This window comes from Brachyistius frenatus, unplaced genomic scaffold, assembly GCF_029030835.1.
Source record: "Brachyistius frenatus isolate BFR_SWC_R1_liver_20210118 unplaced genomic scaffold, ASM2903083v1 Contig_17, whole genome shotgun sequence".
In the NCBI taxonomy this organism is placed as follows: Eukaryota; Metazoa; Chordata; class Actinopteri; family Embiotocidae; genus Brachyistius; species Brachyistius frenatus.
The window spans coordinates 5,811,185-5,834,630 of record NW_027210616.1 but is presented as its reverse complement, the minus strand read 5'-3'; the positions used below and the strand labels follow the sequence as shown (position 1 = coordinate 5,834,630).

General features: G+C 40.2%; 1 protein-coding gene across 1 annotated transcript; it reads right to left on the bottom strand.

The window, feature by feature from the left end:
• Nucleotides 1-332: 332 nt before the first annotated feature.
• Nucleotides 333-22,457, bottom strand: slc43a1a (solute carrier family 43 member 1a). The gene is made up of 16 exons (XM_069694564.1): nt 22,164-22,457; nt 16,635-16,809; nt 15,813-15,976; nt 14,747-14,939; nt 13,709-13,764; nt 12,365-12,441; nt 6,053-6,145; nt 5,570-5,703; nt 5,357-5,484; nt 4,740-4,886; nt 4,580-4,615; nt 4,348-4,483; nt 4,004-4,133; nt 3,823-3,896; nt 2,961-3,084; nt 333-2,842 (listed from the first exon to the last, which is right to left on the bottom strand). Exons 3-16 carry the CDS (start codon nt 15,964-15,966, stop codon nt 2,645-2,647), a joined length of 1,680 nt encoding a protein of 559 aa, XP_069550665.1. The 5' UTR covers nt 15,967-15,976; nt 16,635-16,809; nt 22,164-22,457; the 3' UTR covers nt 333-2,644.
• Nucleotides 22,458-23,446: the final 989 nt, after the last annotated feature.

Sequence of the window (23,446 nt, the reverse complement as noted above, 5' to 3'; positions counted from 1 at the left end):
AGTAGGAAGTGGGTATGTGAAATGTGGTTTGGCACATGGTTAGAAATCTTCTCTCTCCACTGCAGCAGCAATTGATAAACGGTAGATGCAAAGCAGAATACAATTTAGACAATATGTTTGCATTTATACATACATTTGCTAATCAAATGCACATGCTGGATATATTGATTTAGGGCAGGAAAGCAAAGTTTGCATTTAGCAAGACATACCAACATTTCAACCCCAATGCTAAAAATAGACTTAGATAAACCACTAGATGATACATGTATAACACAGATAAAGCAGACATGTTTTTTTTCTTGTAGGTACTGTCAAAGGTGTTGATTAAACTTCCTACACAAACAATTGAGGATGTATCGACTATAAGTCCGAAGTATTGGGGCAAATGCAGCAGGGAGTCACATTAACTTGAATGACCTCTGTCAGCTTTAATACAAGTTTTACAGCCACTTGTTTATGACAAACAACAGATAGTTGTTGCTGGAATTGGATATACAATGATTTAAAACATTTAAATGTGGCAAGAACAAATAAAAGCACAAACAAAACTGGAAAAAGTCACCAACTCTGACAATGAAAATCACAGATCAACGAGCTAAATCGACACCAGTGACAGTCAACAAGAAACAAAGCATTCTGACCAAATACTTACTGCAGAACTAATGAGCAGTACTGTAAGGCATTCCTGTTGTTTTGTTCCTGTATGCTCTCCTGAGGGGAAGTGCTGTCGACTACTTTCAATGGTCCCTAAAGATGGCTTTGGTTTTACAGAGAAAAATGTTTGGCGGAGGCGTTAATTCTTACATTCACTTCTATTGCATTAAAGCCAAGATGGCAGCAAAGGCACACAGTTGAAACAAAACACGAGAGTGTGCAAATATTCAAAAGCTGAACACGTTTCACATGTGAAGAAAACAGGATAGAAATGCATCAGAAACGAGAGGAAAAAAAAAAATCTACTAAAAGCTGTTGAGGCATTAAAATGGAGTCAAAAAAAAAGTAAAAAAATATACATTACAAAATATTTAATGAATCTCCATGATGCTGTTGCTGTGTGCAGAACAAACATGTACATAATACATCTTGTTATCATTTTGGAAGAAATGTAAATTTTTCTGTTTTGACCTGCAGCTGGCTGAAACTCAGGGATCGTAGGCAGAAGCTGGATGTTTTTTTGTTTTTTTTAAAATGTAAAATCACATTTACAAAAACTAAATTAAACCACAGCCAGTGTCTCCTCACTCTTCAGATAATAAACTGTAATACACCGTACAAATCCATTTATAGTAAAGTGAGCAGAATGTCATAAAATACAAGCCACACCTCAGATCTATTTACAAAAAACTATTTTGTCAGAGGTTTGTTTGCTCCTAAAACAATACAAAATAGCAAAAGTAGGATATACACAATAATAAATCATCTGAGCTTTATTTATAATTCACCCACTACAAAAATAATATTTTCTGATACTGAAACAAAAGCTTCCCTTTTTAATTCTACTGCAACTAAAGTATAAAAAAGACACTTAAATGCAAATTTTATACACACACTAGTTCATTTCTGTGCATAAAGCAGTACAAAGTGTTCCACAACGTTGACACACTGTGTGCCAGAGTTAACAAAATCAGTCACATTTTTCCTTGTGAAATTTCCATAAAGAAAAATGTTTTATATTAAATAAATTGTAGAAATGTAAGGACTGAATAAGCTTTACCTGCAAAGGCACAAGGGGAAAAAAAAACATGACATGTTTTTTCCAATGGGTAGTTGAATTTCAATGACTTAGATTTCCTGATATAAAAACAAAACAAAAACGATGGAGTCGGAGTCGGTTGCAAAGAGATCGTACAAAAACAGGAAACAGGAGGTAGATATGGTGTCTCTACAACCAGCCTATCTGTGTGTGTGTGCGTGTGTGTGTGCGCGTGTGCGTCCATAGCTGGGCTCTGAAAATACCTCAAAAAGCTCCTTCATGAGTACCAGAAGTTTGCTACTCGGATGCTTTAGATTTTCTTGGATAGCTTGCACTCCTTGAGTAGTGTTTTACAAATATATCTTTATAGCTTTTTACGGGGGAATTACAGTAGAAACAGCACACCTAGTATTCTGTAGATTTGCTTTGCGACGCAAACTTCTGAAGCAATACTGAATAGAAAGTAACTTTCCTAATATATTCAAGCTGTTCTTTGGTATTAGCAAGGATTGTGATGATTATCAGAAGTCTTTGAAAACTGTACTAGTATTTCAAGTACCGTGATGTCCGCACTGTCTGTGCATGTGCTTGCGAGTGAAATCTATGGCTTTGAATCGCACTAATTTGGCTGTTTGAACTAAACCAAAAATAAATAAACAGTAACAAAATGACGATGACACATCTTCTCCCCAAATCACAAAGACCATGAAGTCTGAGACTGAGCTGTAACAAAACACGGGGAATCCTATTTGCTCTGGGTTTGTGGTGAGCAAAACTGGCACCAGCAATGACTAAAAACAAACATTTAATGGTAAAAACAGAAACAACAAAAAAAAAGCACTATGTATCAAAACAAAAATATGTCTTGACGAGTGGATTGCTGGTGCTCATTTTGAAGGGCCGTACAAAAATAAACCCTACGGTTCCTCCAATCCTCAGCAGCGATGTTGTCTAGGCCTCCACAGCAGTGAGGCCGTTGCTGTGTGGTTTGTAGCCATTAGCCTCGCCGTGGTTGAGCGCCTGCATCTCCTGACCGGTGGCCCGCTTGTCTCTGGCCTCTTTTTCCCTCAGCAGGTGTCTGCGGTGGTAGAACAGGTAACCCGGCAACAGGAAACCGGCCAATGAGAAGATCAGCAGGCCGAGGTTGATCTGAGGGAGAGGAGGAAAGTTGTCGTTAGGAGTCATAGATTTACTGGCGGGTGACAAATAAACACTGTCAGTGAAAGTGGTGAAAAATGTACACGACAACGAGAGTGTGTCTCCTCACCCAGTAGGGGTCTCCGCTTAGTGGTCCGACCATGGCGATGAAGAGTGGCTGCTGCAGTAGAGCGACCACGGCGCTGATCATGGACTGGAGGCCTGTCAGGGTGCCAAAGTGGTTGGACGGGTAGCTGTGGGAGAAATATTTAGTGGTTAATAGTTTTGACATACCAAATTACATTAGAACTGAGCTCCAGAATAAACAGGGAAATAACATTAAATACAATAAAATATCTGATTTTGTTTTGAATTATATTTCTGTTGTAGACATAACATTTATGATTGAATATGTGATTATTGCCAGATATAGGGTAATTTCAGAGCTCATTTTCAAGCTGATGTGCTCAGAGTTCAATTTTTTTTTTGCTGTGTCCAGGCGCACACACTGACTTGTGTGAATATAGACTACCGCAGACCTACGACAAGACGCCCTGTAAGTGTTCAACACATATTATGCTACATTATTTGAGACTCTAGATTTAGTAGTGAGTAATGAATGGTACAGCAGCTGTAGTGTTGAGGTTTCTGCACATATGATACAGCATCCCCTGTTTTTGTTACCACATCTGGTTGCTTTTATCACACTGTTAAGCGCTGCCTTATTTTCGCTGTTTATATGGTGTGAGGAAATAAATCTAAATGGGACAGAAAATAGTCTATTGTCTCATTGCCAGAGTTAAATATTACTCATCTTATTAATGAACCACAAAGTAAAACTATTTCGACTTTGTTTATTATGTCATGACTCTTTTTAAATGATGGCTGTGTTATTTGAATAGGGATTTTGGGATACTGTAACCCCCCCTACGGTATGCGATTGTGTTGTACAGAGCTTGATGAGACAGATGAATTAGCAGCGCAGCACTCACACAGCAGCATAAAGGCCCCCACAGCAGGAGTGGATGAAGCCTCGGACCATCGTGTGGAGGATGAAGGTCAAGATCTAAGGTTAAAACAGGAGAGAGACAATGAAAATCGGTGACTCTGAGCATTATTTATTGTGTTTCATTGCTGTCTGGCTGCTATGAAGTGTGTGTTTGTGTGTGTTACCTGTAGTGGCAGGTTGTCAATGAGGCAGCAGAATCCGAAAGCGAGCAGCAGCAGGTTGGTGAGGATGAAGGCCCTCATGGCGTTGGTCACCTTCTGGATCTTACGGTCTCTCTTGGGTTCACTCGTCAGTCTGATGGGGACACAGGCAAAGGTATTTTAACATGAGCAGTATGTTACACCACTTCCAGAATGTTGACATTTATATTTGTGTTCACCATTTATCTAGTCGTCAAACGGCCTTTCAGACACAAGATGTCAAATCCCCCTCTTTCTCCCCGGGTTTTCTGACTCTGTCTTCACTGTCAAACTATCATATTGTTTACTCTGCTACATCTGTGATGTACCTCTTCTCCGTTCCTGATGGGAGAGGTTTCTCGTCTTCACAGTCCTTCATCTTCCAGTCCATGATGTAGCCAATCAGAGGACATGTGACCAAACACAACAGCTGCAGGGTGCCAAAGACGGACGAGTAGAAACTCACTGAAAGAGAGCACATTAAATTTGAAGAAAAAAATAAAATAAAACAAATGCCAGACAAGTCACATAATATATACAAATATAAAGTCAAATTTTGGCACAGCTCACCTCTCTCAATCACCATCTCTTCAGGTGCTGCAATAGAACAAATGATCCATTCTGTCAGTCGTGTTCAAAAGGTTTAAATAACGTACAATTCATTATTTTTTTTTAAACAGTAGATATTTGCTTGGACTGCGGTTGAGAATTGGAAACTCACGGTGCACTTTGCCATGGGTCACCATGAACTCCAGCATCTTGTTCATCGCCCCCATAAAGAAGATGATTCTTAACTGGGACATCCCCATGGTAACCAGACTCCACAGGAAGATGGGAGAGAACACAGACCGACGGAAGGGAACAGCAGCTGAAAGAGGGGGAGAGACTTTTTATTTTTATATCCAGAGTGAAAGGAGGTCAGAGGAGGAAAGGGTTCTCAACATGGGGTGTGCAAACTACCAAGTGACACCTTTTCCCTATCTTGTTAGTCACGTTGTAATGTGAGGGGTTGCAAAATGATTAACAAGACAGAAAAGCAGAAAAAAAAAACATTTCTGCAAAACAACATTTTTAAAGGACCTTTCTTTTACATATTTCACCTCTTTAGAGCTTCTTTTAAGTTTTTTTTTTTTTTTTTTTTTTTTAAGAAGAAAATTACTTTCTGGTTTAATTCATTCAAGCTAAATAGACCTCATTTTTGGGGACAAAAAGTAACTTAAATCATGAAATTTTAGGGTCAGGATTTAGTTCAATGTTCAGTAAATTCCCAGGAAATGATTGTAAGTTAATGCAAGGTCCTCTGAATTGATGGAAAGACGATTGTGTTTGTTGCCTTACGGGGTGCAGCCTCAGCTCCATTAGGAAGCATTTCTGTGGAGTGTTGAACGTCTCCATTTTTGTGGCTCATTCTCTCGCCAACGTCCTTCTGATCAGAGGGAGGCAGCTCTTGCAGTGTGAGGATCTTACTGTGAAACACACAGATGAGGGAGTTACAAGTTTGTTCTTTGTGTCACTTGAGAAAGATGCAACAGACTGGCAGCCCGTACTGACCTGTAGTCCACCTCGTCAGGTGTTGGAAATCCTTCTATGGGCCAGTTGAGAAAACAGTTGAAAAAGACAAAGCTGGCAAGACCCGCCCAACACCACATGATCACCTGGAAGGACACGCCTGCATCGTAGATCAGCTGGGAAGAAGAGAAGGAGGGTTGTGTTTTTATTGTTTAAACTGCACTCATGTTTAAAGGTGTTTTTTTTTTTTTAACACATGGCGGCAACAGAATAAACTGTAAATGCAACACTGACATATTATCACCTTGTAAAGTTTTTATGGTGAACGTGCCAACCAGCAGTTCTTTGCTCATCCAGCAGCAACATTAGCGTTCATTTAGAGTTGCTGTTCTTGGCCAATTAGGCCTTATAACTCCATCCATAAACATTTTTTTTATATCTTAGAGGCACCATTATATAGTCATATGGTTGAGTAAAGTATGCAAATATGTAGCCTTTTTCTTAACGTAACCTTTGTAATTTTACCTTGACTCCAGGGAAGGTGACAGCAGAGGAGGCGTAGGAGCCGATCATCAGAGACATGACGGTGGAGCTCAAAGCACCAAACATATTGGGGAGCTGCAGGCGCAGAGGTAGATACAGTTATTTATCACACTAATTAGACAAATTCACATTGACCCACTGAATGTAAAATACAGTAAGCCAAGTTATTGTAACACTGTGGTTTAGTGAAAGTGCACTGTTACTTTGCCAGCAGAGGGGAGACTGAACTAGACTGAGGAAGTTGCTCTCAGCCGACAGACAGTCCACTGTTTCCGCCTACAGAGTCTTTGCACTCAGAAACACTCTTATCTCCCCACAGAGCAGATTCATTAAAAAAATATTAGTTTCCATGTCATGGAAAAGAAGAAACAAATGACCCAATTTGGGTCCTGTCCCCATAGTTCAAACACAGACTAAGCTATACTTAAACACACATTCATGGCCTTTTTTTTTTTTCTTGCCATTTCAACACATTCCTAGAGTTAGGATTAAAAATGTGGAAGCCGATCTATAGCCAGCTCCTGCTGAACTTCACTGGGTTCTTTGGACCCACCACGAGGGCATGCATGGCACACAGCAAACGGGACGAGGTGGGGGGCACCAGGCACTAACACATCATACATTAGGTCGACCTATTTACAGTAGTAAGTAGCTTAGCTAACATAACAATGACCTATTGTGCTGGCAGCCCACTCAGTGTCCTTTGATTAGAGTTTTAAATGGGTCAATCACGATTATAAAATCACGTGTGGGATTTTAGGTGTGCTGCATGACAAGCTCGTTATTCTCTCTCAGCGCTGATCGTGGTTTTCCAAACTTCTGCTAGCGTCACCTGATCTCCCGGCTGTGTCAGAGTTCACCGAGCAGTGTCAGCACCTCTTTTTTTCTCCACGGCTGTGAACACTTTCCTAACCCTTACAATGATCTCACTGACAGAGCACAATTATTAAAAATGTATGAGTTCAATGCTGGTCTACTGCTGAGAAGGGTGAGAGAGATGGGTGTATAGAGGTGGAAGGATATGGGATGATGATTACTTTGATTACAAATCTGGCGGGATCATGTTGCATTCATATTTCAGTGTACATTTAAGCAATTTAAACCTTCATTAATTAGCAATTAGCTGGAAACACAACACTGAAAGACTTGGAAAGCTGATATGGCTTACGTGTAAGCAAATCATTTTTTTTACACATCCTGTCAACATTTGCATTTATTTGGAGCCATGCTTCGAGACCTGATCAAATTGAGTGCCTTTCACTTTGTTTTGGTCTCCACCAACTCCTGACTGAAATGTCTGGGTCATTTTTAAATTTGTCTTTCATTTGGTGCTTGGCAGGTAGTATACAGAAGTTTTGTTGTTGTTGTTAATAACAGCTGCCAGCCACGAAAGAAAGAGAGTGGGAAAAATAGTAACCAAAATAGTAAAAGACCAGAAAATCCCCAAATAATTTGTAAAACAAGTATAATCCCGAGGAGCTGAGGGAAACTGCAGAGTCGGGTGGTAATCCTCTGTGTACTCATTACTATTAAGTACCCCTCTTACATTACATGTCGTTAATTTATCCATTGTTATAGCAGTAGTGTGTAGAATATATATGGTGACAGTTTGTGGCTGGCAGACTAACGTATGTGTCTGTTGCAGGGGAAGGTGTGAGGTCAGTTGGAGAGCTGTTACCAAGAGGTTAGAAGGTACACAGGAAAAAAAAAAACTTTCCTGAGGATGTACGGGGGAGAGCCCGACTGTCTGAGCGAAGATGAGAAAAACATCCTCGAGAACTCCCGTCCTCATTCAGAGCTTCTGAGAATCTAAATACTTCACATCCCTCTACTGAAGCTGAAGATCTGCATCGCTGGACGCTGTAGACTGTGGAGGTTTGTGGACCGAGACCCTCTGAACACACGGGGGAGTTTGCATCCCTTACTAATGTTAACACACAGAAATTTCAGCAAAGTGAGATGTCAGTTTGAAAGCAAAGTGTTCGCTTTCAGGAGACGAGCAGCATCAACACAGGTATGTCTGAAATGATTGCAACATGAAGCAGAAAGCAAGTGTGAAGTGTGCTTGTGCTCATAAAATACATATTTCACATCGGGGCCTCGTAACACATGTCCGGCACGCTAACTATTGCTGCATGGGCAGAAACATGTGACTGCATGGCGGCACACAGGGGTCAAGTAGGTCAGAAAGTCACAAACAAATGGAGCTTGGGCCTTTCGCTTGTCACGACTGATCAGTTCAGGCTCTGTTCCTGCCGTGCTCACTCGGTTGGGTGTTGTAAGATTTTGGCACTAAGTTTAATTAAGACTTTAATCACTGAGAGATTGGGCCAAATAGTAGATTAATGAGCACTGAAGTTCTGACTCAGCTCTGAACATGTTGAAGGAAGACAGAATACAGGAAGTGAAAACAAAGGAGGGCAGGAGTGGAAGAAAGAGTGGTTCATAAAAAGCAAAACAGAAATTGTAAAAAAAAAAACAAACAAAAAAAAAAATTAAGTGGGATTAACATTTCTTTTTAGTTTGACTGATCTCACGCAGCTGGAGCTGCTCTCTCTGTGGAGATCCCAGCAGGAAACACTAAACCACAGCTGATTAGCACCGGCTTCTTCTTTCCACCTCAACTCTCTTGTTACTGTTCATTGGTCAAAGCATCACTGCTTCTCAGTGTTAGCACAGCGCTCTCGAGCAGCTGCAGTAGATTTATATAATAACGAAAAAAAGAAGTGCTTTAACATTATGTCCAGTATGGACGCCGCCTAAAACCACGGCGCGTGACCCTCACTTTATTTTTTTCTTTATTTTTGACCCTGGCCATATTTCCAAAAGTCATATTCAGTTCACTGTTGCGGCAGCTCTTTGTGGAGCGAATTCAAAAGCCTCTCTCTGCTATTTGACATTTGCCGAGTAGAAGACAGACAGCTCTCCTAACCCCAGCAAGGAACGACTGAACTCATTTTTATCACTAGCATGAGATCAGCTGGGCACGCAGCCGAGTCAGTCAAAGGAAAACTCCACGTCTGTTGCAGTAAATACTTGAAGCCTGTCTTCATTTCTGACATAACCGTCATATTTTACAAAGTGAACATAGATCATTAAGGGTGGTGAAGTATGTGACAACTGGGACTTGTGGAACTGTGACACAGAGTAAATGAAGGCAGGAGTGATTCACCTCGTTTTTACCGTGTCCTCCAATTATCTTTATAACTACGACAAAAGAACTAACACTATTAGGAACAACGATCCGTCTAACCTAGCTGTTGGAAGGGAAAATGGTTTAGTGCAAGATGTGGATATTGTTCAAATATTTGTTTTTTGCAGATAAGTTATAAATTATGCAAGAGAAGACAAGAGATAAAGTCATAATAAGCTCTTTAGTTTAAAAGCTGTAAGGCATTTCGTTCAGTTCTTGAACATCTTAAACACTGAGGCTGCATTACAGGAAGATGTATGTTCTTCAAAATCTTTGCAAAACATGTCTAACGTCTAGTTATTATTATTATTCTGTTATTTATATTCTCTGCGGAAAAAAAAAAATCAGCTCAAACGGTCATTTATCATTTTCCTCACTCTTCTCTGAAGTAAAACCTATAATCCTTTGGCCTGGAATTAATGTTTCTCTGCCAATTTTATGCTTTTTCTTTGGCAATATGACTGTATTATTGCATGCTTGATTACCACGCACACGGAATATGTGCATACAAGTGCATACAGTGCCTGTTAAAATAAGCTAATCAAGGTAATACAGTTGTTATTTTATCAGGAACATTAAATTTTTTCAGATTTGTGCAGGTAGAAAGTTGATGAGTGTTTCATTGCATAGTTCCACCACATCATACAGTATAGCATGAATACATATTTTGTGATTGTTTATGAAGAAGTGTATAATGTTATTGTGTAAAATCATGACAAGACTTTTTGTGGCTAATTTGCCACATTAAGAGGAGACTGTGAGAGTCTTCTTACCTTATACAGTAACTCAACAGAATAGAGATGGTCCAATTTAATAATCTATTTTGAGCTATTACTCTCAAGCACATGGTTTAAATCATGATGGTGTGTGTGTGTGTGTGTGTGTGTGTGTGTGTGTGTGTGTGTGTGTGTGTGTGCGCGCGCGCGTCAGTCCTTGTGCTCTGTCGTCATTTGCTCTTCAGGACAGGAACAATAACAGAGTGGAGGGCAGTCAGTGGTGGTAAACTCAACCCAATTATAAGTGCAGGCAGAGGGAGGGAAAGAGAGGCACAGAGGTCAGACAGGGACAAGGAGGAAGGGGGGTTGAACATTATTCGTGTGTGTGTGTGTGTGTGTGTGTGTGTGTGTGTGTGTGTGTGTGTGTGTGTGTGTGTGTGTGTGTGTGTGTGTGTGTGTGTGTGTATATGAATCTTGCATTTCAGCGTGTGATTATTAGAATAAAAATAGCATTATGTGAGTGTGTGAGAGCGGTCAAGCACAAAAGGAGTATTCATGTGGCCGTTACACAGAAACCCCTGAGGGAGTCAACAGGTTCTCTTCCCAGATATAATCATGCATACCTGAACATTTTTACTTTCAAGTGCCAAAATGATCAAAATCTACATTGCAAGTATTTTTCATTCGGCATGGGTGTAAAAGACTGAGTGATGTAAGGCTCCATGCATGTGTACCTTTGTGTACACATGCATGCAATATATCATTTATACATATTTCCCAAAGATTCATCCTCATAAAGTCTTGGAAACAAGAACAATGTCTGGTCATGGTAAGTTATTTTTCTAAACTGCTGTCTTCTTTTTAAATCATTTGTGCTGTTTGTTTTGTTAAAGCATCTGTGAGGTGGATGACTATCTAATTTTTGAACAAAATACTTTTACATGTTTCTTCCTGTAAATCTGCCGTGTCAGCTGTTTATCAGCATCGTCAGCTGTTTTCAGTAAGCCATTAGTTTAACCTGTGTTCGTCCACAGAGAGACTCAGACAGGTGTCTGTCTTATCTGTTCTTTTCCATAGAGCCGGACTACGGACACCACACCGGGGACAGGTCAAAGGACAAGGTGGTCTGTCGTTTGTCAGCCTGAACCTTCATTATCCAAATATCTGTTTCATGTTCGTCTCAGTGTGCGCATACAGCCCTGCACACACATTTGTACACCCACATGTGTGCAGAGTCATGCCGAGTTGAAAAAGTTTGTGTATTGATTTTTTGCTGACTGCTCGGTGAGAAAAAAAAGAAGAAGGACATGAGAGGGGACAGAAGAGACAAGAAACAAATGTGTCCTTGAGTATTTTGAATAGAGGTGAAGTGGGCCGAGCTTCGGGGAAGGTGTGTGGTCAGCCGCGGGCCGTTATTGGCGGAAACATGAATGGGATACTTTCCATCGGGGAGAAGTCACGCGCTGCTCTGACAGAAACACGCTGTACCAACACACAGCTCAAATACTTGCCAGGACACAGGAGGCAGCGGGAACAATAAAACACGCTCGATAATGTGGCTGCCAGCTGACGCATCACAAGCGAATGCAGATGCCTGATGTGAATGTAAACAAACGCAGCTCCCATTCACAACACACACTGTTTCTTCAGCTGAGACAAATAGAGGCCCCAAACACGCTGAGACTCGCCGCTACCAAAACGTTTCTGTTCATTTGTTCCAGGAACAAAACCCTACATTAGTACTTCGAATACGAGTTATGTAACCACAGTAGAGGCTTTTAAAAAAAAAAAAAAATGTGTATGTACTTTCAGCATTTTAATATGGAACAGACTGTCAGCAGAGACAAAAGCACAAGTTGGCGCCAAATAATAAAAAATACTTGTAAAATTGTTCCCCTCTTCTCGATGAGAGCATTAACATGACAGGGGGAAAGAAGGCAGAGGCTGTGCCGGCTGTATTTAATTTGACACTTTCTCCGGTTTCGTAATACAACGGCATCATTTAAAACATACACAAGACTAATAAAAAAAAATTTTATTTGGCACCAGCTTCACTTTAAACGACTGACTGGGTCACATTGTTTTGGACAGTTCAGGCTTGAACAGGTTTTTGTGTGTGAATTCTTGAGTTGTGGCAACAAATGTGTTTGTGAGGTTCATCCTTGAGTTTAAGTGAATATTTGCAGCACATTAGAAGAAATTTCTTTCAAGGCGTTCCTGAGACATCGCCTTCATGAAAAGAAGGAAAAAACAACCTGAACTCATAATGCCTCCATCCACAGCTGCAGAGGCATAAAAGTCCCATGTGAGATTCTGTATATTCATTCTAAATATTCTTATCCATTAATCAGTCAAGTCTGTTTTCTTGCTGGCTTTGTGTCTCACCGTGAGTGAGGTGAAGGTCAGGCAGATGCCTCCGAAGCCATTCAGGGAGAGAGCCAGAAAGATAAGTGCTGAAAGGACTGCAGATGAAAAAGAAAAACAGAAGAAGAAAATTTCTTATAAAAATATATTGGAAAACAAAAACTGGCGGAACAGTTTGTCCAACATGTCAATCAAGCTTGACAAACTTCACTAACTACACTGGAAGATGAGGCGAGAAGCAGGATGTCATAAACAGGGTAAAATAACATTTTTGGATTATGAATGAATCCATCTGCTTTTTACTATTTACCCATTAACTGTTACAAATCCCCATCTTACGGTTTCTTTTTGAAAACTGCTATGAGCAATTAAAACAAAGTCAATATGACACTGAAAAAAATGGAACAAGGGGAGGTTTCAGACAGTGAAACACCTGCGACTTTTAAACTGTGGATTAACTTTAATATCAGGGAACATGGATCACACTGACCTGTCGAGTGATCTGAAAGAGGCTTTTACTGCTTTTACACTCTCTAAACAGCACTTCTGAGAACCTCTTTGGCTTCAGATCATATTAACCCCTTTAGCCAAATGTGGTAATGTTAAGTTTTTAATCCTAATATCCAAAACGTTGTCCTTTGCATCTTTTGGCTAATTGTCTAAATCAGAGCTGCCCAATTTGTGGCCCTGGGTTTGAGTTCGGCCTGCACGTCCTTTGTTTTGGCCTACCACAGCATTTGACAAGCTGATTATCCTCCTTGTATTTATTCTCCTTACTTCTCAAGTACTGTAAAGCCCTAACCATAATTACTATGAACTGTAAATTTTGTGCGGCTAAACAGTACATACTGCAATGTGCAGCATAGTGCTGTTAAGCTTCCCTATTAAATTACATTGGCCTACGTCCGATATGATGAATTATGGCATTCTCTCTTTCTCTGCCGCTAATGCTCTCAAGCTGTTCGCGTATCACTGACTTTAGGCTGCCAGTCACGGTGAAGACATCGAGGGAGTGGCACATTGGTAAAAGAAGATTTTAAAAAAAATTGGCATAACATAAATATTTATTTTTGGTGAAGATGAATATCTGGCCCTTCATATGAAAGAATTTAGGCACCTCAGGTCTAAATAAACATATCTTTAGCATTGAATGTTACCATGAAGAGTGGTGCTCCTCCAGATGATTGTCATTGTAATCATGACAGCTTTCAGCTGTCAGTCACTAGAAGAACTAGTCTTTTACATAGTATTGAGATAACTGCAGTGACCAGAAGTATTCCAGATTTACAGACTTCTATGGGGCTCGTGTGACACAACGGCGATGATTAATTTATGTCTAGCACAAGGGCTAATGTTTGTACTCACCATCAGGGTTGTAGGTAGAAACAGCCATCATAACACAAGACAGACCAAAACATGAGCTGCAACAAAAGAGAGAGAGAAATTTGTAAAATTCAAATGAAGCAACAAGTACAGAAACTCCTACAGGGCCAGAGTAAACATAGCACAGATGACTGGCTGCTAGAGACTCAACAGTCTCTGAAAGTCTTAGTCAAACTACTGATACATTATTAAGTGAAAGTGAGATGCAAAGCAGTTTAGACACTGTTTGGCATGATGAGCAAATACAATAATAATCATAGAAAAATTTAATTAGACTTATATATGACAAAACAGCTGTATGGTGATCTTTAATGTGCAAAAAAGATTGAAACTGTCAGGTGTCAACTTTTTTTTTTATCAACTTTCATCTTATTGTCAAAGTGTCTTACATGGTGAATAAATTTCATAGCTGCTCAATGTGCGAATGAGAAAGAGAGAAAGTGTGTTCACACTTCCACACCCACTGAGAATACACGTTATACTGCTACATACTTAAAGTGCATGCACACAAACTATTACCCCACCTATATTTGGTGATTGACACGCTAAGACAACACAAAAGGCCTCATCTCACTCCACCCACTTTTGGAATGTGATTTGTCAGCTTTGAATTTTACTACTAACCTACCTGTTATGCAGCTTTCACTTATTCTCACCATCAATCACACATATAAATATGTAACAGTAGTCATATGACAAAACAGCTGTATGGTGATCTTTAATATGCAAAAAAGATTGAAACTGTCAGGTGTCAACTTTTTTTTTATCAACTTTCATCTTATTGTCAAAGTGTCTTACATGGCGAATAAATTCTATAGCTGCTCAATGTGCGAATGAGAAAGAGAGAAAGTGTGTTCACACTTCCACACCCACTGAGAAGAAATGTTATACTGCTACACACTTAAAAGTGCATGCACACAAACTATTCTGACTTATTCTGAAGGTAATTATGCATTAATACCCCAGATGGAAACCAAAACTCCAAGTGTGACACGTTTGTGACTATTCTGCTGCCATTACCTGCCCACCAGCCGAATTGGACGCGGACCAAACTTGTCCATCAGGATACCAAGCGGCAGGGTGGTGGCGCTGAGCAGGAAGGAACCGATGGTGAAGCCCAGATTCAGCATCTCTTCCTGGTCCACGCAGCTGAGCCACCCCTTCATCTTACCGGCAGTCAAGTTGCTCAACACCATGACCGCAGAGTCGTTCACTGTGGGGACGAGTGTGCAGTGAATAACACGAACATGTATACAAAAGCTTAAAGTCTTCTAACGGTAAGATTGTTTGTCCTAAGTCTGGACCCCAACCAGGGGTTGATTCAGAGAAAAACAAAATTTCTGCTGCACAAATGTATTTATTTCAGTAAATGTTTGGATTGTTTGCCTCTCAAGCATGAAAAAATAATTGTCACCACCAGGAGACATCTGTTATCAATGCAAATGTAGATGTTACTTTGCTTTAAGACTCAAAAGAAAAAAGAAATGTGTGAACCATTTTTTAATCCCTGTGTTTTACAGCTCCAGATGCTGTCTGTGTAAAAATAATTACAATATCGACCACTATTTTGCCTTTGTTTTTGTCTTCTTAAAACCGAACATGTAGATAATACTGAAACAGTAACTCATTAATTAAACAAAAGGGAAATCGACTGTAAAACATTTTTATTACACCAAATAGGACAATATAGGAGGGTCGATCAAAATGTTCAGAGACTGTTCCTATTCTGATTTAATGGAATGCAACACAGTAATGCTCACGGTGCAGGGGGAAGCAATGACTAATTATTCCAAGCTGCATTGCTTAATCAACATCAGCACCTGAGTTACACTTATTTTTGTGACTACTGGTACGTGCACATTTGTGATTACACCATGGACTAGAAAATTGAGCAGAGTGCACATACAATTTTGTGTCAAGCTCGGGATGTCACCAATGGAGATGCTTCAGAAAGCCTATGGCAATGAAGCAATGAGCCGGGCAAGGGGTATTGAAGGGCATCCGTGTTTTAAGAAGGGCAGAAAGTCGCTGTCTAAGACCAAAGATGGTGCGTCAGGTCAGGAGCGTAATCATTCACAGACTTTACCTGAGCATAGGTGGGAGTAGAAGCCCTCCCTCTTTAGCATGATGAGCAGGGAGCCCCAGCCCAGCAGCACAGCCGAACACAGCAGGTTCTCAATCACCGCTGTCACTGCCATCCACCAGCGCCTCCTGAAGGCCTGGAGGAGAGAAGGCGCCATCGCTGCTGCTCTGAGATGGAGGGGGAAGGAGGGGGGGAAAAAAATGCTTTAATTTGAATTTCAGCCTTTTTGTGCAAGGACTTATTTTCCCCTCAAGCAATCAATTGACTGATTGTTGCAGCTTTAATACAAAAAAAACACAAAATACAACCTGAAAATATATAAAAACAACAAAAACATGTTAAATTACCATAAAACTCTGATCCTAGCTCCAGATCATCCCCGACTACAACACTGACTACTCTCTGAAGCGTTTCCAACTTGAGTTTAAAATAAACCCGTTTATGGGGTATTTTGCATTTCAAATATTGATTCCTGAACAGAGAGATTTGTCCTTCTTTCACTCTATTAACTTCCACTGAATAAAACAAATGTGATTGTAATCTATGTAACACACTGGATTACCTGTGTTAAGTTTAGGACTGTCTTTAGGTCGCTCTGGGAGTGAATGAAACACAGCAAATGTTTGCAGTTTAAAACATGGAACTGAACTACAATTTATTATAGTTATTAACACGCACAGAAAATCAAGGGAACAGCATAAAAGAAAAATAACAAATTCAAATAATAACCCCAATACCGGTATTTCTCCCACAGTCAGTCAGTTTCAGTCTCTTGTCTTTCAGTCTGCTACCAAGTAGTGTATGACTGTAGGCTCTCAGACTAACTCTTATCTGAATCTTTTGCTCATCGGTGCTCCAGCAGGAGAATCCAAGAAGACCAAATGCAGCTTCACCCACGGCAAAGATGATCAGGGATCGCAGGGTCACTCAGCTCCAGCGCTTTGTGGAGGTTTAGTGGGGATCACTGTCTCCATCACAGATCCATACAAAAAAAAACAATCTGCATGCAGCAGAATAGAATATGATGTCAGTACTATAATTTCTAAACTCTATTGTTGGTGTAACAGTAAATGACCAGTAAAATAGTATTACACACAATATATATATATATATATGTATATATAAAATATTCACTATGGTCAATATTAACATACCAACATATTTCACACACACATGTACTCATGTCTCAGTGGCATCTATCACTTATACCTAACGGACATTATTTAAACGTCTACAGTTACTAAGCAACACAGTCAACACTGTTCTCAATCTGACCGTTTACTTCTGGCGCCAAAACAAGAAAATTACGTCAGCGTTCCCGCTCACCTCAACAGGTATCTTTAGCCCAACTAAACAACTGTGTCACAACTGTCCTCCTTTGTAGCTCTACAGCAACGGCTAACTGTGAGCAACGCATTCGTCACTCACCGGAGATTCTTCTCAGACTTAAAAGAAACTTTTTCCTTCGGAGTCGGTCTGGTTAACGATCAAATAAATAAAGATCCTCAAAAGCAGTGAGCAAAAATCAACCAAATGAGATTCTTCAGTGGTGTAGATCATGATGCTGCTGTTTCATTCGAGGCATAAAAGGTCGTCTCCGGGGAGAAGGCTTTGATCTCCCGACGTGCCTCTCTGGTCGGTATTGCATGTGTGAGTTTACCCTTTAGTTGCTGGTAAAACTAATGTGGGTTACATGATGTTTCATGATTTTTACTTCATAGGGAGACATGAGTCTGTACCTTTTTTTCTCTTAATTTGCATATTGAACTCAGGCATGGCTTATCATTGTTTTGTAAATACTTGTTGGGTACTTGCTACTTTGCATTGCACTGTCCTCAGCAATCCACCCACTGTGCCATCAACAGAGCAGCTTTTTCACCTTGGATTCAGAATGGCGGAAACAATGCCGAGCACTCAGTTGGTCTCCTTTTGTTCTAGAAATAGGGGCAGCATCTTAAAATGATGGACTTTCCATCTCAAAGCAGCACGGGGTTGGACTTAATGAGTCTGCTAACGACATGGAAGTTTAGCTTTGGTTTTCATGTCACTGGGACAATCAGGTCAAAATGATCCATTATGCCGCTTTTATGTAAGCCAACAAACAAGAAGACAGAAACTTGTGTTGTGACCAAGCGGAAACCAAGGACACTACGCCTCACCCACTTATAATCTAACCCTAACCTGACTGCACCACATGCCTGTCAATCAAACGGACATGCCCCCAAACATACCTCTTTTTGAGACGTAATATCTAATAAATGATTGAATTATTTTCAGACGGACCACCAGAAAAATAAAAACGAGCAGTGACTTTAGTGAATGACACCAGATCAACTTGTGGAAAACATTTACTGACTTTGTATTTCATGAGAAAAGTTGAATGGGAGTCTATGGAGCCCGAGCCTTTTTGGAGCCAACCTCTAAAGGTCAGGTTAATCATGACAACTTGGAAAAGCACAAACACACAGACATATAGGACAGTTAATAAAAAGCTACGACATGAGGGACCAACACAGAGTCCAGTCATGACAAACCTGATAAGATCACATACATGCACATCTGTAAAACATCTAAACAAGAACCAAAGATCCAAAAAATACCCAGCTATCAATTTATCTGTATACCAGAGAAGAAGTGGACAGGAACAGAGGGAAGAGCCTACAATGAGAGGCTGCACTCAAGGTCTCAAACAGGAAACACTTTTCTTAATGAGGACATCTTTTCAACATGTGTCGTACAGCAGGAAGAGAGGGGCTTTCAGGGGAATGATTTGTCTCTGCGTGTGCCTGCTCACGTGCTTGTGATACGTGAGTGTAATGCGATTATCCATAGCCCAGTGAACTGCCTTTGTGCTGGAAAGAGAGTTTGAAAGGGGGGATTTCTTTGTAATTGACACCCCACGGTGAAAACCCCTTCAATGTTGGCACACACACACAGAGCTCCCCAACTCTCAACAACGAGGTGGCGCTCATTCACTTAGTCTTGTAAATAGATAAGGTACAAATTAACTTCTTAATGAAGTCAGAGTACACAGACGGAAAAGACGCAAACTTTATTAAAAACCTGAGCTGCAACTATTACTTTTACGATCAATTAATCACACAATCATTTCTGTTGAGCAGTTCAATCTATGAATTCCCCACCACAATTTCCCAGAGACATTCCAAAACAAAAGTAATATTCACTTCCACATAGGACTAATTAATTAGTAAATGTTTTGAGCGTTCAGGACAACTGAATATGCAAATTTTAGCAAATTTTCTATCAGTCTAATCAGTTATTGTGGAGGTGGAACTAATGATTAATACACAATCATAAATCCATATCACAATGCTAGCATTTCAGCCTTTTTTACTGTTTTTTGCTTCTGTTTATGTTGCTGTTAAAATAAAGGCCACAACTGTGCACACTGTTGACCCTTGTTGTCTTAGTGAAAGTGACATTTTAATCCAGTGAATCAATTAAATTTACAATTGACTTCTACTTTTTCACCATGTTAACATATTGCAGAAACACCATTATGACCCTGGGAAACTCATAGCTCCCAATGAAATTGCCCTATGAGTAAATCTCTTTCAGTATGAGTCACTATATTGCTGTTAACATCTAAATGTACTTGAAAACATCCTGTGATGTTTAAAGCCTGGTATAAATGTGTTCCTCGCTTACAGCTTTATTAATCCTCTTTATGTTTCCTCTGTCACTTTTAGTACACAACTTGTTTCGGAGCTGCTCATTTTGTAGAAGATGTGAGCGTGTTCGATTGTGTGCTGATAATCCAGAAAGGACAGACACAGTCAGTTAAAGGCCTAAGTATAGAGGCTACTGTCACATGTATTGGATTTTCTGTGGTGGCTGTATCACAAGTATCAACACACACACACGCACAATAAATACGATGCAATGCTATCTCATGCACACTGGCCGTCGCTCAGGAGACAATGTTGTAAATGACACGGGAGAGTCAGTGTCACAAAAGCAGTGTCTGTAATTTAAGCCATGGTGTCTAGTTATACTGTCTGTCTAAGGTCAGGTTAACATGTGGACTCACGCAGGACACACAAGTCAGGCAAGTTCAACACAACCATCTGACCTGTTGCCTCGTCTTCTCCTTAGCACACATTCTTCCTCTGTTTCCCACCTCTTTTGTGCATGCTTTTGTACCCCAGCAGTTACTTCGAAAATGTGCACGTTGGTTGCACAGGAGTGATCTTGTGTTGTGATGCGGGAGGGTCAACACAACAAAGACTTGCCAAACTTGAAAGCAGGGTCTTTTTAGTTGGCAGGCAGTTGCGAGTCCCTGTTATAGCACTGTGAAATGTGTGTATGGTCATGTGAGTGTGTTTTTGTGTGCAGAGGGAGAACAGGTGAAGCCTGCACTGAGAGAAACACTATATAAGTAAGCTGTTTCCTGAAATACCTGAGCACTATGATGCAATATTGCAATGACTTACTCCACTGTTTTGGCCATGGAGAGTTTCAGTGTTCATCGTGGAGGAGTTAGATTATCTTATGTGTTTATATCATGATAATAAAAAGTATTTTCTGCTACATCTGCACCAAAACTTGAGTTCACTATGACGCATTTAGTTCATCACGTGTTCTTTTTTCTTTCAAGTCTTGGAGCTGCTGCTCACATCCAGCCCTGCTCTTTTTTCCTCGTGGGGATATTGCTGACCTTGACCAGGCGTGTTTATCAACCCCCGCAGGACATAAAGAACCGCAGGGCAAACTCTTTATCCTCACAAGTTTCCAAGAAAACAAACCACACGCCCTAGGTGCCTCTGTTCCCCGACGAGTCCAAAACCGCAACCCCCGAAGATGCCCGGCCGGCAAGGCAGCTGTCTCTCTGCAGGCATGACCTCAGCCTGGGTCTGGTTACTGGCCCGGTGGGGCGGCCACTGAAAAGGCCCGTCCGGAGCAAGTCTGCTGCGGCGTCCACTTGCAGTACAAAATGTTGAAATTGGTACTCCGAGACAAGACAACCCCCCACAAAAGATGCAGTGAGCCAGACCTCCAGTTTATGCTTTTAATTAGCTGATTAATTAAGAGGTGACTGGCAGTGAACAAATAACTATTGGCAATTTCATGGTCAATAATATTTTTTTTTTTTTTTTAAAGACACATTGCTGGCAGGTTTCCACTTGTGGATCTGCTGCTTTTACTTGTCTCTCGTTAGTTATAGCCAAGAAATGTAATGATCTATCGATTTTCACACTGTTGAAACAACCAATCTGATTTAATGCTCCATCCTGAGAGTAGGCTGGGGGGCAGTTTTTCACAAAGCCCTATTTCTGCTGTCCTAAAGGCTAGACCCAATAACTACTCAGGGACACAATCAACAATGGAAATGATCATGAAAACAGTTGGTGCACCCTTAAAAAAAAAAATCCCACATATTGCTGGTTCCAGCTTCTCAAATGTCAGAATTAATGTGCAGGCTTACTTGCACATATACTGTATGTGGACTACATTTGAACATGGTCAGATAGAACAAGCAATGTCATTGCCATTGTTCTCAATTGAATGGTTGATCAAAAAAAATCTCTAGATTAATCAACAATAAGATTCATTGATAGTTCCAGGTTTCCTTTATAGGCTAAAACAGATTTTCATTTCAAGATTTTTTAAAAATATATACTTTAGTAAATACTATCACCTCTGCACAAAGTTTTCTTTGTGTAACAGAGTACAATTTTAAATATAGGCTAGGCTATATTTTACAGGCCTATCTAAACAATAAGTTCATTTTTATGACAAATTTTGGTTTAACTCAAACTATATAGCCTAACGTTGCTGTAAATACTGACCCTGCGGGGAGCCAGTGAAGGCAACACAGACGTTATGTTGCTGCTAAAAACGCGTCTGCGACTACTGCATCTGCTAGAACCATAATAAAGTTTAAATTGAAGGGTTCAATACAATAAATACGTGTAAGTGTAGGGATGTTCGTATGGGCTTACAAATGAGCACCATCACGGAGTTTACTAAAGCAGGAATTTATTCATCAATGAAAAGAGGGCTGGGTGAAGAAACTACTGTAAAATCATGGCAGTCACTTACGAAACAGCCTCTTGTGCGCTTTCTACTCACCCTCAGCATGTTTGTCAAATTCATGCACAAACGCCGACACTTAGAGCCTTTTTTTTGCCCATACCGCGCATATTTGCGGCTTTAATACGGAGCGTCTTTGGGGCTGTGTAGCGTTCAAATATGTGAACGTCTCTGTTTCATGCCACGTGTATCTGCTGCCGGTTATCACTGCTGTTGCTTCACGCTGCCAGTGTGTTATTAAACAATGAATACTACGCGTATTAACACAATGGATATTTAAGTAAAAACTAGTTTACTTACTTCAGTTGTGTCTTCTCAGAAATGGAAATGCTTCAAGTAAAGGCTTTAGTTTCTCGCCAGGTGATAGAATTAGGATCAAGACCAACTTTAGCAGCTGACTGTTGCTTTTCTTGACTAGAAGACAGTGAGAGGCAGAATCCTCTCTTCCTTGTTGAGGACTGGTTTTAGACTCCACACTTCTTTCTTTCTTTCTTTCTTTCTTTCTTTCTTTCTTTCTTTCTTTCTTTCTTTCTTTCTTTCTTTCTTTCTTTCTTTTTTTCTTTCTTTCTTAATTTATTTTTTGTCTTTCTTTCTTTCATTAGAGACTCCCCCTCTTCCCCTATTTGACTTCCAACCCCCTCCCTCTCAGTGGTTTACTGCCGCTGAGGGGTGGAGAGAAATCCCTACCATTAACAACCACTCCACAGGACAAATATCTTCACAACGCTGACCTCAATGTGGACGTCCTCCACGAAGCCTGCAGCTCCTGGAAAAGCTTTAGATGCCAATTGTGATAACATGAAACGAGTTATTCATCACGATGGAGGTGTAACTGAAGTAGTTCAACAAACAGCCCTTACAACAAACTAGTTCAGTGATGCTTTCTGCAGAACGACAACAAAACAAAACACTGAGATGTCTTACAAAGAGTTAGTTTCTTTTAGGTGCAGGGGTGGTTCTTTCTCTAAGTAGAAAACAATTTAATAAGTGAAAACTGTGTTTAAAAAGATATATGCTTAACATTTCTGCTCAAAACAGAACTGAAAACATACCAATTTCTTATTTATTTTAGTTAATAGATAATAAGATCTGGCATGATCATCAGGGTGACAAAAGTACCCCAGAACAAACAGCAGACATGACAACAATTATTTGATTTCCTCATGTAATTTTATATTTTCCCAAACTCTTGATTATACATGGATATGCTCATGGAAATTGTATTTTTGAATATTCATGTACAGTATATTGCAGGAATTCATGAGGTTGAGACAAACACAAACTCACTGACGCACAATTAGTGAGTCTGTTGCTATGTCGCTCACCTCTCCAGTTGGCCATATTGGATGTTTGGGCAAATGATGTTTGGGGTCGATATGAACAATATGATGGTCCCTTGGTCTGAACACACTCTGTTGTTGAGGATGTTGAATTTTAAAAAAATCCAGCGACATGTTGGAAAATCCACTGGATGGCTATTTAAGCAATCTCACTGCACTGCATGAAGAATTTAAAGCAGGAGATCTCCAGCCTTCAGGAAAACCAATTCCCATTTCAAAGACGGGGTTCTGTTAACTACAGAC